The 12,104-nt window shown below is 44.7% G+C and overlaps 1 protein-coding gene across 11 annotated transcripts in view; it reads right to left on the bottom strand.

Annotated features, from left to right (window-relative positions):
* The window catches only part of SEC31A (SEC31 homolog A, COPII component), a 46,718-nt gene that overhangs the window by 33,695 nt on the left and 919 nt on the right, over positions 1-12,104 (bottom strand). For 2 of the 11 annotated variants that reach the window (XM_085306297.1, XM_085306300.1), the window contains exons 1-8: positions 11,640-11,924; positions 10,932-11,014; positions 10,241-10,364; positions 7,980-8,178; positions 6,588-6,683; positions 4,458-4,598; positions 2,931-3,073; positions 1,898-1,997 (exon numbers count right to left, since the gene is read on the bottom strand). In XM_085306297.1, coding sequence (XP_085162423.1) covers positions 1,898-1,997; positions 2,931-3,073; positions 4,458-4,598; positions 6,588-6,683; positions 7,980-8,178; positions 10,241-10,364; positions 10,932-11,014; positions 11,640-11,725 — 972 coding nt within the window. In that variant the 5' untranslated portion in view covers positions 11,726-11,924. Of the gene's footprint in view, positions 1-1,897; positions 1,998-2,930; positions 3,074-4,457; positions 4,599-6,587; positions 6,684-7,979; positions 8,179-10,240; positions 10,365-10,931; positions 11,015-11,639; positions 11,925-12,057; positions 12,099-12,104 lie in introns of those variants that run through there. The other 9 variants (XM_085306298.1, XM_085306301.1, XM_085306307.1 and 6 more) reach the window with 7 other exon arrangements.

Genomic DNA, 12,104 nt, shown 5'->3' with positions numbered 1-12,104 from the left:
TGAGAAGAAAAAGAAAAAAAAAGAAAGAAAGAAAAAAAAGCACGAGCAGTGCCACATCCCTCCTGCCTGAGGCAGGGAGGCTTTTCCCACTCCCCAGGAGACTCCAGATGACCCATCCTCACTGAATGGGCAAAAAAAATGATCAAACAGAAGATTACCAGAAACACTATTTCCAGCCTCCAATTCCTCTCATTAAATGTTATATTTAACTCACACAGGACAACCTGCATGCAGGCTATGTSTATGCTGCAGTCACACATACTGATCTGGCCTGCTGTGACTACGGGCTGCTACTGGTACTATTGCCTGCTCCTTCAGAACTAACCTGGACTCCAAACGAAATCTGTYTTTGGAGGAAAACTGGAAAAGTAAAAACCTGCACTCTGCCTGCTCCTGAGCAGGCCTCCACTCCTGCCCTAGTAGCAACAGGCCCACAACTGCAGCAGAGATTAGCCATATACTGGGGGAAATTCCTCTTTTGTCTGTCTCCAAATTTTTGCTGAAGGAGCAAAATGCTAACTTGCCTGTCTCCCAGGTAACCTCTATTTTAAATAAAAATATRWKAYAMWWYWYWYWMRMAYAWRGTCTCCCTAACAGACAGGATCCAGCTCAGATGACACATATGTCACCTCAAACTATCTTCYGCACTTCAGCTGAACTTAGGGACTAGAGGTGCCTTTTCTGCTTCATCTAGCTGTGTCATTCTGGTCACTCATTTTTGGCTGCTCAGTTCAGCACTCCTGCTAAAGYGTGACACACATCTGTAAATTGGCTTCTGCCATATGAGGGCCAGCCTGGAGCATATCAAAGCAGCTGTCCCATCCTTACAAGATCTGACCGTAGACTCAGAATGGGGCTAGCCAGAGGGATCCTACCACAGCACCGCATCTTAGCTGCTTTGGAGGTGGTCACCATCAACAAATCATCTCCTGAGGTTCCTACATTGGGAGATGACCCYTCTACACAGCAATGCAAGGTCAAGCATGCTCTCACTAAACATCAGGAGATGGGATGGCAGATGGGCTGACCAAGGTTGCTTTGGCTTTCCYCTTCAACTCAGCGGTGTCAGCCTATTACTTTTCAGAGCACGGCAAGAGACTGGGGGCTGCAGGAGGTGAAACCTGTGATTGAAGTGTCTCACCAAACTCACTTGTCACTGTACCTCACCTTTCACCAGTCATGATAAACATGGTCTGGTTAATTAGTGCAGCTGCATTATCTACTTCTGAATTTAAAAAATACTTCTTACCACATCCTTTAGGATTATCTTTTCCACAGAGCAGCCAGAGTGCTCTAGCATGCCCAAAGCTAGTGTGCCCATGCAGTGGCCCCAGGGCGAGCACTCAAGTTTTCCAGATAAAGAATCCATGTACTTTGAAAGGTATTCCCAGCCTGGAAAGGGGGTGAATGCATTGAAGCAGCTCATAATGACCCGCTACTACTGCGGTAACCTACAAAATCCCTCTATTCTGGCTAGAAGTTCTTAATCTTAGAAGGGAAAAGGACAATGCTGAAAGTTATTCAGCCACGCAAAGCCCAACCACAAGGAGTACAAAGCAAATACTTAGTTTAAGCAGGGCCATTTACAGTCCTTGTAGCTACCAGGCTGCAGAGCAGGAATATTAGGAAGAAGCCTAGCATCATCGGACAACTTTTAAGGCACATACGTCCACAAGGTATTGCAGGGCAGGGTAGCAGCCCCATTGCTCAGAAACATCTCTCCCATGAAGGGGAGCACAGATCTCTTCCAACACCACCTCCTCTTTCCTTGTGTTTTCAACACAAGGAAGTAAGTATTGGAAGAATGAGTATAAACAGCATGAGAAAAACTGACTGCTTTTAAAAACACTGCTTTGCTTGTGCCACTGAGATTTTAGAAGTGGTTTGCATACAATACCTCGCCTGTGTTCGGGTTAGAGCAGAGAATTTTAGCATCCTTCCCACAACTAAGTAGCAGCTCTGGATCTGCCATGCTCCAAGCAATGGCCAAAATGCCCCTGTGCAAAAAGTCACAACAAAAATGAAGAGATTAATGTAAATGCAAAATGGTGATAAATGTAACATTTTTATGAGTACATTTCTGTGTTAGCTAAGCATTCCACCCTGAAATGSCCTCTGCATTCCTTCCTCTTAGAAGAAGAGAAAACTCTGAATATTATCAACCCTTATTTATTGAAATAGATTCTTTCTATTTGCTCTGCAAGGAGCTCTAGAAAGGCAGCCACTCTACCTGAAAACTGGATGCAACACTCACTTAGGAGAAACTGGATACCAAGATCTCTTATCTGTAAGGTAAGATCAGTGACTACTTAACTGGACAACTTAATTTTGTTAGTCAAAGGTTAATGTGAGCAGCACTGCTGCCAGCAGTTTTGGAGCAGCTACAACACAAACTTATTGCTGTTCTCTTCTCTAAACCAAGCATTGTTTTTATGGCATAAGGAAGGGCTTCACTAACAAAATGAAGGTTTATGAAAAATTATTCCATCTTTTATGGAATACCATAAAAGGTATTGGAGAGTGGGGGCAAGAAAGAAGAGAGAAAAATTCTGCATGTGACAATGTGTCCAGGTGCATTTTTAGCTGATACMAATTCAGGCAGGATCCAGTACTGCTGACCCCTGGCATCTCAATCCTCTCTTCTCAAAAAGCATAGAAACAAGCTAGCAACTATTTTTCAGTGCAAGGATGCCTTCTTCTTTAAATTCTATTGCCTCCAAACCAGTAGGCCCCAGAAAAGCAAGCCTTTCAAGATCCAGGGCTGGCTGGCTGGCTAGCAAGTCTGGGTAAAATAGTGATTGTTGCTGAAGTGCTGCTCCCAGCAGAGCAAGCATTCACATGGAACTGCACAGACAGTGAGCCATCCAAACTGATATGCAACTATCAAGAGTGCAAACAGCAAGGAGCAGTGGGCTACAAGAGACTCRTACCTTGTATGGCTTTCTAGAACACGAAGCGGTGAAGAGGCAAATCTAAGATCCCACATCTGAATAACAGGCAGCCTGTCATCCTCCGAGGCCAGAACCATCTGTGTAGCAATATCAGGGTGCCACGCCAGGCCCGAGCAGTGCATCTGAGGGACAAGAGCAGGCCACAATACAAGATAACTAACCAACACCAAGAAATACAAGACAACCAGACTAAAGAGGACTAGATGCACAGAAAATGGAGTCCTGAACGAGTTTCCCGTTTTCAGCTGTATTTCTGGGCACTATTTTGCACTACATTCAGTTAGGATCATCTCCTGTTCTCCAAGAATTAGGAGACTTGCAGTTAGTTTCCTGGGATCCTCCTGAAGAGATGACATTGTGCTGTCTTGTTCCCAATCTTATCTTTAAGTATAAGACTACAAATATTCTTTAATATAGGAAACCCTCTATACATGTTTTTGTTGATTTAATATTGTTGGTTTTAATATTTACCAATATTTTAATGATTTTTAATATTTTAACAATCATTATGAGAAGTTATTGTCACTTGAACACCGCAGCAGGAGATTATAATCCCATGATCAAGCCAGTCTACTGTACTGCCTGTTGCCAGCAGAAAACATACCTAGAACACTGAGGGTTATAAAGTTAATTACAGTAACAAGTGTAACGACTAAGCAACTTTTCAAAGAGCACAAATTTAACTAGGTAATCTCTTTCTGAATTCTTGGCACCATCTTAAATATTTCAATAGCAATATCCAGTCTAAAACATACAGAATTACACAAATATTTCCTTCTTCACAGGCTTAGCAGGCTTCTTCCTACATTAACAACGCCGTTAAGCAGCCACAGTGGTTGGCAGCATACAGGATGCTATTCCTTATAATACCCTTCATGGGCAATGCTCCACTGCGTGGCTGCCCATCAAAGCCCTGCCCTCGCTGAGGCTCTGCTGGAAGACAAGTCTCCTCCTTGGCTGCAGCCTGCATCCAGAGTAGCAGAAACGCTGATTGCTGCTCCACCAGCCTCCTGTCATGGCTCAGCCCTTGCGCTTCCCCCACCTGCGACGCTGAGGAAGAACCACTCTGCCTAAGCGGTATTCTGCTATGCAGAATTAAAACTGCTTGTACTGCTTGCAAAGCACTTCAGCTGCCTCCTTGACTCTCCAGCAGATGATTCTGCCACAATATGCCACTCCCAGCTAGCTTAAAATCTTTGTGGTAGCCCCAAACAGACCAATACTGATTTTGTTCAAACCCATGTCTTGTTCCAATATGAAATTTGACAGCTTTCCCTTGCTTCAATATGCACCAAGATAATTGGGCTTGAAATGTTGATGCTCCCTCACTACACACACAGCCTTTTAACAAAAAGCATTAGATATTCAGCACGCTGTACACAACAGGAGCAGACACCAGTATCTCTACGTCATGTAAGAACAAGCGCTACATCCACTATCAGCATGCCCAGAAGTGCCCTCCATCTCCACACAAGTGCCCACACAGCCCTGYAGGGGCTTACTCACCCGGTTATTGTGGTCACTGACTTTGATGATGGGCTCATTCTTCCTGAGATCCCACACGGTAGCTCGGCCGCTAGGACTGGCGGATGCCAGGATGTGCTGGACTTGCCTGTTCCACGCAATGCAGCTGATGTCTTCGAGAGGCTATCGCACACAGAACAGCCCATCACACCCTTTCAAATGGCCTCAAAAAACTTTATTTTCCACACACTAAGATGACAAGTCTCCAAGGAGACTCATTCCAGGTACTATATTTGTTCTGCTTTCCTCTGTACATGCAAACAAGCTGTACAGCAGAAAATCTGAAAAGACCACTTTTAAAAGCTGCTAGAATTTCCCTAGACCACCTGCATTTCCTGTTTTAGAAMCTGATACATTAGTCACAGAAAATTAAGCACAACTGTCTTCAAGAATGTAAAAGTACTCCACAAAAACACATCTGGGYATAAGAACGGCACATTTGCCTTTGATTATTAGTTTGTGATTTGAAGAGAAAAGGGAAGTCTGCTTGCAGGAATTCTGTTGTCACTTTTTAACTGCTTATTTTCAATCTTAAAAATAAAAGCAATTCTAACCCAGTCTTGCTTATTGCACTCTATTTCCAGTTGTCACTGAGTATGTGGATTAAAAGGTCGCACACTTCATTAAAGCAGTTATCAGACATGAAAATTTCCACACAGATCTTAAACAGAGACAAACTTTCTCCAAAATTACTGCATAATCTGATGATGGTCGAAAAAAAACCCATTCAAACGCAGTTTTAAACTCAAATTCTTTAAACTGAAGATTGTTTCTCATTCCATTTTCTCGCTTTTTGTTCTCTCCAACTTATCATGCAGTTATGCACTAATTTTGCAGTAACTACAAAATACTTGCACAACTTTTTTTCAACAAATACAGAAATATATGATTCTAAAAAACTTCCTCCCATTCTTATATTTCCTTTACAAGGTTGAAAAGTGCAAAAGTCTTCTTTTTCTTCCATAAATCTTTAAACAAGGCACAGGCTCAGCATTGGTGCTTAAGTAGAGCAATTACATATTCCCTGAAAACCGCAGAAGTAACTGCCAAATTACTGCCTCATTTTCCGACTTTTCAGTAGCTGGTTTTAGTCTTCCCTGTATTTTCTCAGTCTGCACCTTCACCATCTAAAGATTCATACATGTACTGAAACAAGCCAAGGAATATCAGACGAGACTCAGTTCACAGACAGCAGCTATGAATATTTAAAAAATGGTGTAACTAGAGAGACTTGGCTCATGATTACCTGCCGCTTGATAAAATGCAACATTTTCCACAGAGCAAAGGGGCACTTAAAGCTTTCCTTGTGATATTACTTTTTTTTTTTTTTTTTTTGTAAAATCCCACCACTTGAAGACATGAATTAACTGCAACGCAGCCAGCCAGAACTGCAGGTCTGTTCTGCATAGACATGCCTGCCCTTGCAGGGTTGCCACTCAGGAAGTTGTGCTGGCCACTTACTGCATAGAGGTGTGCATGCTTGCGCTATCGGGAAACTGGACTTGATGGCGTACAAAAGGAGCAAATCCCTATGAAGCTGGCAAAAATTCATGGCTAGACATGAACTATGGGCAAAATATTCCAGTCACAACTGACTTTCTCCTAAACTTTCTCCAGTCACAGAATCAGTCACTGATGACTATCTGTTAAACAACCTAAGCTGCCACTCCATTCAAAGAAAACTCTCCTGAAGCGAAAGCCACATCTCCTGTTGTATGGCTTTATGAAGGTCAGACACTACCAACTGTCACAAGAACAAAAATCTCTCATTTTCAAACCTCACAGTCAAYAAACTAAAATAGTAAATAATAGAAGGTCCATTTTTGTTAGCTTTGGGGGAAACGGCTGTGAGGCAACACACAATAAAGGAATTTTTTTATTTTAGCTTGGAGAGATCTGATTTATTACCTTAAGGACTGTATCTTGCATTGTCAAGAATGCATCACATGTTAAATACTATATTTTAAAAACCACTGGCTGTACAAGTCGAACTTTAAAAGGCTGTTTTCCCCCTAAACAACGTCATAATTGTAGGTTTCAAMAAACTCTCAACTTAAGTAAACTGTTTGCTTTTCACTGGTTTGCAGTAGTTAAGACATACAAATCTAGTACCTGTGTCTTCACTCCCGGTGTCATTGGTGTAGCAAAATTGTTCAAGTCCCAGATATAGATTTCAGACTCATTAGCACCAGAGGCCACCAGATTAGTCTGTAAAAAAACATTAATAAGACATTAGGAGTATTTCCAATATCAGCTTTCATAATCTCAATGGCTGGAGTGATCAGATCCATTGGACTGTGTCAATTTATTAGATCAGCTCAGGGAAAAAGTTTTCTTGAAATTGCAAATGCCTAGTTAACAAAAAGTCAACACAYAAAGCCAAGCATGGGTGCCAAGAACCAAGTTCCCACTTTCTGCGCTGTCTTTCCAAGCCACAGTGAAGAGCCACACAGCAGCCACAGGAGTGCAGCTGGAGGCAAATGAGCAGAGCGCCTTTCGGTATTTCTGGAAAGGGGCAGACAGAAGCAGGGCTGCAGCCATCACTGCTGCTGACGACCCAGCGCTTTGCTCTGGGCAGGCCAAGCTGTGCGGGGCCAGGGGGAGCACGGTGTCTACACTACCCAAAAACCACATCAGCTCCTCAACAAGGGCAACCATCAACAGCAATGCTGGKGCCAGGACAGGACATGCCAGACCGGGGCCATCCCAGCCAAGGGCATGGAGCAGCTTCTGATCCCACCTGCTACTGGTGCCAATGCGAGCCCCAACTTCATAATAAACAGAAACGGAAAGGAAGCAATTCCGAGAGGACACAAAGAACAAAGGGTGGCCTTGCTAAACGCAAGTGTCCACAGACAGAACTGCCATTTAGAAAAGGAAATCAACTGAATTCTCACATAGTTGACAAAGATGAGTAAAAAAACAACCCACTGTATCTAGAAGGAAGTAAATGCTCTTTAGCAATGGAGTAAAGCTTGTTGCTTTTGAGAGCTCTTCTGCCTAAAAAGGCCACATCCCAGCATTTCCTGCTCTGTCCCCCCTTTCCTGGTGAGAAAATTTAAGTTGTGATCACAGATCCTCCCCATTTCCCCAAAAGAAAACCCTACCATCTAAGCATTCAAGGCAACAGAGCACAAACACCTAAGCCTGCAGCTTTGGGTATCAAGCCCTGTGACCACCGTGATACGAGCATAATCCCATGGAAACTAAAAGATGAGACTAGCTAACAACAGAGAACCACCCATACTTTACACCTAACCTGAGCAGATGCACTAAACTGACAGTCTAAACTGATGATGGAAAGGGATTAATCAGACACCCGAAATGCGTTCTCCATACAGAGATTCTAGTAACAGAACAGTTTTCCATACTAGATATAAACAAATACTCAAACACTTTTYTTCCTGCTTTTCAGAGCTTGGGAAAGGGACAGAAACATTAGGGCAACACATTGTTAGGCCAGGCCAGTGTTCTACAATGCCACATGAACAACAGAAAACCTACCTGGAAAATGTTGACATCAAGYGCTCTCACTGGTCCCGTATGCTTGTCTTTCTGTGCAATTATTACTTCAGCATCTCCAGCTATGATTTTGGCTGGGTCGTACAGAATGATGTTTCCATTTTCACCTCCAGCRATCAGGACTCCTGAGACGCTCTTATCTGTGGTCATGCTGTGTGGCCCCCAGATCAGCTTGTGGTACCTGCGAGACACACAGACCCCACAGTCTACAACCGTCCACCACCAGCTCTCCCAATACACACACCCACCCGCCTTCACTCATCGCAGACCAGCTGGAGCCTCCAGGTTGCCACATGATCTAATAGGTCCTGCAGACACTTCAGAGCAAAACTCTRCCCAAGTTTCTCCTAACTGATGAGGCCCTAACACTTTCTTGCTTATCCCTCTGCGCCAGAAAGATGACACATCCCTGGTCAAGACAGAGGGCCATGGGAATCAACCAACCACCTGTATGTTTCTCTCCTCCTAGCTGCAAAATCAAGTAAACCTCCCCAGTGCACACAATTTTGAGCTTATTTTGGTAAAACAATAGGAGGAAATAAGAACAAGTGCTGTAAGCCCATCCARCCACAACCTGGAGGTAAGCATCTGGCATTTGTGGGCAGCTCTCCAAACAACAGATAAAAGGTGCAACTAGAAAAAAYTCCAATTTTTTTTCCTCATCTGTGCTCCTGAATGTAGGAAACAAAACAAACAAACAAAAAAAACCCCACATTTTTATCAGTTGCACTATAGGCTCCCAAGCAGCTCATTCACAACACAAACACGTCACCTAGACCATAGTGTCTTTCCCAGACTAAGTCTGAGGAAATAAACATACTTCCAGCTATTTCCAAGCTTTTGTCAACCTGTAAATATTCAATTTTCCTTCACYGAAAAAGTCTGTTTCGTCAACACAACAACACTCCTGCATATGCAGCCGTGCAGAAAGAGACATTTCTTCTACATAAGACACACTTGCACATATTAGTTGTTAGGAACTGGAAAGTAAACCAATTAGAACACATACTTTACTACGTTATTGATCATCTCTGAATTACCTAAGGACAACCTATGAACAATTTCTTTCAAACGCACCAACTGCAGCACAATAAGCTGCATACTAAAAAATGCTGACACAAAACAAAGTGAATTTTCCACAAAAGCTACTGTAACTGTTCCTATCCACATTAGGAGAACATCCCTAAACAGGGTCACAACCTCACCGCATGCAAATGCGGCCAAATCCTCATTTCTATCCCTAGAATCTATTTCTAGGCAACACAACTTCTAGGAACCATGTTTAGCCAAAAACTGCGAGCAATAGTCTTATCTTCTGAAATTATTACTTCAGAATCAGTAACAAAGTAAAACTGAATTGATTTCCACTCATGTCACCAGAGGTAAAGAAGAGTTTAACTGCTTCTCTAAGAGTGCCAGACCTGCTCTGACTTACTAACTGCTTTAATTCTCTGCATCTCTGCTCACAGAGTTTTGGGTCATCGGGGGACAAGTGGTCACGTTGACACTGCAGCTAGCAAGAAAGAGCCCATGGATGGGATCCAATCTCAACAAGTAATTTTCAGCTCCTTCTCTACGCACAAGGAAGYGCTCTGTGCTTCCATCCACATTGTTACAGCTCGCTTGCAATGAACAGTTGTCTCTGGAGCGGCCTCTAAAGAGCCAATACAAGTGCTGCTGAGAAGGAAATAGGGTGTTTTGATGCTAACTATACTTACCTAGGCAAGCTTACAGTAAGGAACAAAGGGACACTCAGGCCTAAATGGAAACGTACAGTGGCAACACATCTTCCCAGCTGCTCAGGTGAACTACAACATTACAAACAACTCAACCCAGTTTGATATGTTATATGAGTCTCCCAGAAATACCTAAATATACATAGGATGCAGCAACAGGGAAGAGTTGCAACTGCACTTTCATGTTTCTTTCTGTTCTCTGGAGACTCCCAGAGGCTCCTCCAGAAATATAGTCAGCATCTTTCACGACTCAACCAACATGAGACTGCAAGGTTCATGGTGGAACACCAAGTGCTCAAACTCCCTGAAGACTCAGCTCACTGCCTTCACTACTGCACCCTGCTGTCCCCTCTGAACTGCAATGCCACTTGTGTGCTATCCTTCAGCATTGAAGCTCTGTGCAACTCTTCAACAACTGCAGTCAAGCCTTCCAYACTGGCCTTTCGATACGCAGCACGAACAACAGTTCCACAGCCACTACTTTGCACTTACAACCCCACTGTATACCTGTGAGAGGAGGAAAAGGTGGCGCGGGACTTCATATCCAGGGAAGGGTCCGATAAGTCCAGCTCAAATATTTCTAGGGAAGCATTGGTGCTGAACGTTGCATCCAGCTGCTGAGCAGATGTACCTACAAAGAAATATGCTCAGGGATGAGAAAGACATGGTACAGGCACGAGCCATTGCAAAAGCAGCACTGGGCAGGGCATAAGAACACCATCCTCACAAAAGGAACTCTGAGCTGAAGTTGGGTTTCTATTCGGTTTACAAGTACTTCTGCACAATTCTCCCTACAATTCCCTCTGTGGGTTTCTTAACGAGCATGAAAGAGGAAGCTTCAGGAGAATGTCTGTCTATGCCCAATAATGTATGARAAACCCAATTAACAACAAAGAAACAAGGGAAGTGGCAGACGAGTACTAAGGGACAGTAGTAACATCAGGATGCTGTAGCCCTAACCTGGAAGAAAGGAGCTGGTGCTATTGCCTACATAGCAGCAAGCACATTGCCACACCACAATAAATAGCAAATAAAGGAACAACATAGTATCACAAGCAGAAAAACTGCCTCTGAGGTACTATATAGTATTCTTTGCTCCAGTATCAACCTTCAGGACACGAAGTAACTACTGTAAGTTTCAATTACAAAACCACCTCAAGCCAACTAAGACCTGCTGATACATGCCCCAATAACTTACCTGTGGCCAGGTAAATAGGGTGCTGCAGGGCAGGACTCCATGCCTGCATGGCAGTACGATCTATCTCCTTCAACTTCATTTTGCTAAAAAATAATAATAGATAAAATCTTAAACACAACATGGGGAGAATCCACTAATACAGAGCAAGAGGTTGCGTTACAACTCCACAGATAACTGTTTTAAGAAAGGTGGTCCTAATCTGTCACTTGAGATCTTGCAGCAGCTTCTGTCTTCAGGCACAAGTCACATTCCTACTGCAAATGCTAAGCCTCAGAAAACTATAATCAGAAATGAACTCGTGACTGCCAAAGCCACCGCAAAAAACTCTCAGCAACCAGCAGGATTGGATTTTAACGATGGTCTTCAGCATATAATTTAGTTCTATTTCAGAGCCATGGTCACTGGAATGGCATCKGAGCTGTTCTCAAGACCCATTTCCACAAACATCCCATTGCACCTGAGAACAGCCGCACAGGAGTMGACCACGCTCCTGGGCTGGCTGCTGTCTCCGGCAGGTTAGTGTTAGGGACAGCCTGAGCTTGTTGCCATGTCTTTGCAGCTGGCATCCTTCAGCACACATCCTCAAGTCCTTTGCCAATTTTTTCCCACTTAGCCCTCCAGCATAATTTCTACTCTTAAGGTTTTTGATCAAGGTGTGCATAAACAACCTTACTTCCCTAAAGATACAGGGAAAGCAGCATCCATCACCTGCCGGCAGCTGCATGCAGCAAGCCAGCAGGACCAGGTCGGAGCAAAGCCTTTCCAAAAGCCTTCCCGCGATCACGGCCGAGCATCAACGCTGAGGCCGCTCCACGGGGCCCTCCGGGCAGCCCGGCAGGGTGCCCGCGGCGAGGGCAGCAAGCACGGACCCGCCGACGGCTCCACCGCAACGATTCTTCAACCACCGGCTCCTGCCGCCGGCTGCCCGCAGGGCCCTGCGGCTTCCTTGGGAAGCGGCCGCCGCTTGCCTGCCTGCTCCCGCCGCCCCGAGCCCGGGGCCAGGCCCCTTTCCCCGGCGGGGCCGCGCGGGCCTCGGCCGCAGCCCCCCGCGGAGGCCGCGGCGGGGAGCATGGCGCTACTGCGCGAAGGGCCCCGCCGGGGAAGCGGCTCCTTGGCGGGCACCTACCCTCCCGGCTCCCTCCGCAGGGCCCCCGGCGCGGAGATCCCCCCCCG

Source organism: Rhea americana, unplaced genomic scaffold (genome assembly GCF_003343005.1).
Source record: "Rhea americana isolate MKP2758 unplaced genomic scaffold, rheAme1 scaffold_237, whole genome shotgun sequence".
Lineage (NCBI taxonomy): Eukaryota > Metazoa > Chordata > Aves > Rheiformes > Rheidae > Rhea > Rhea americana.
This window is presented reverse-complemented; position numbering and strand designations above follow the sequence as displayed.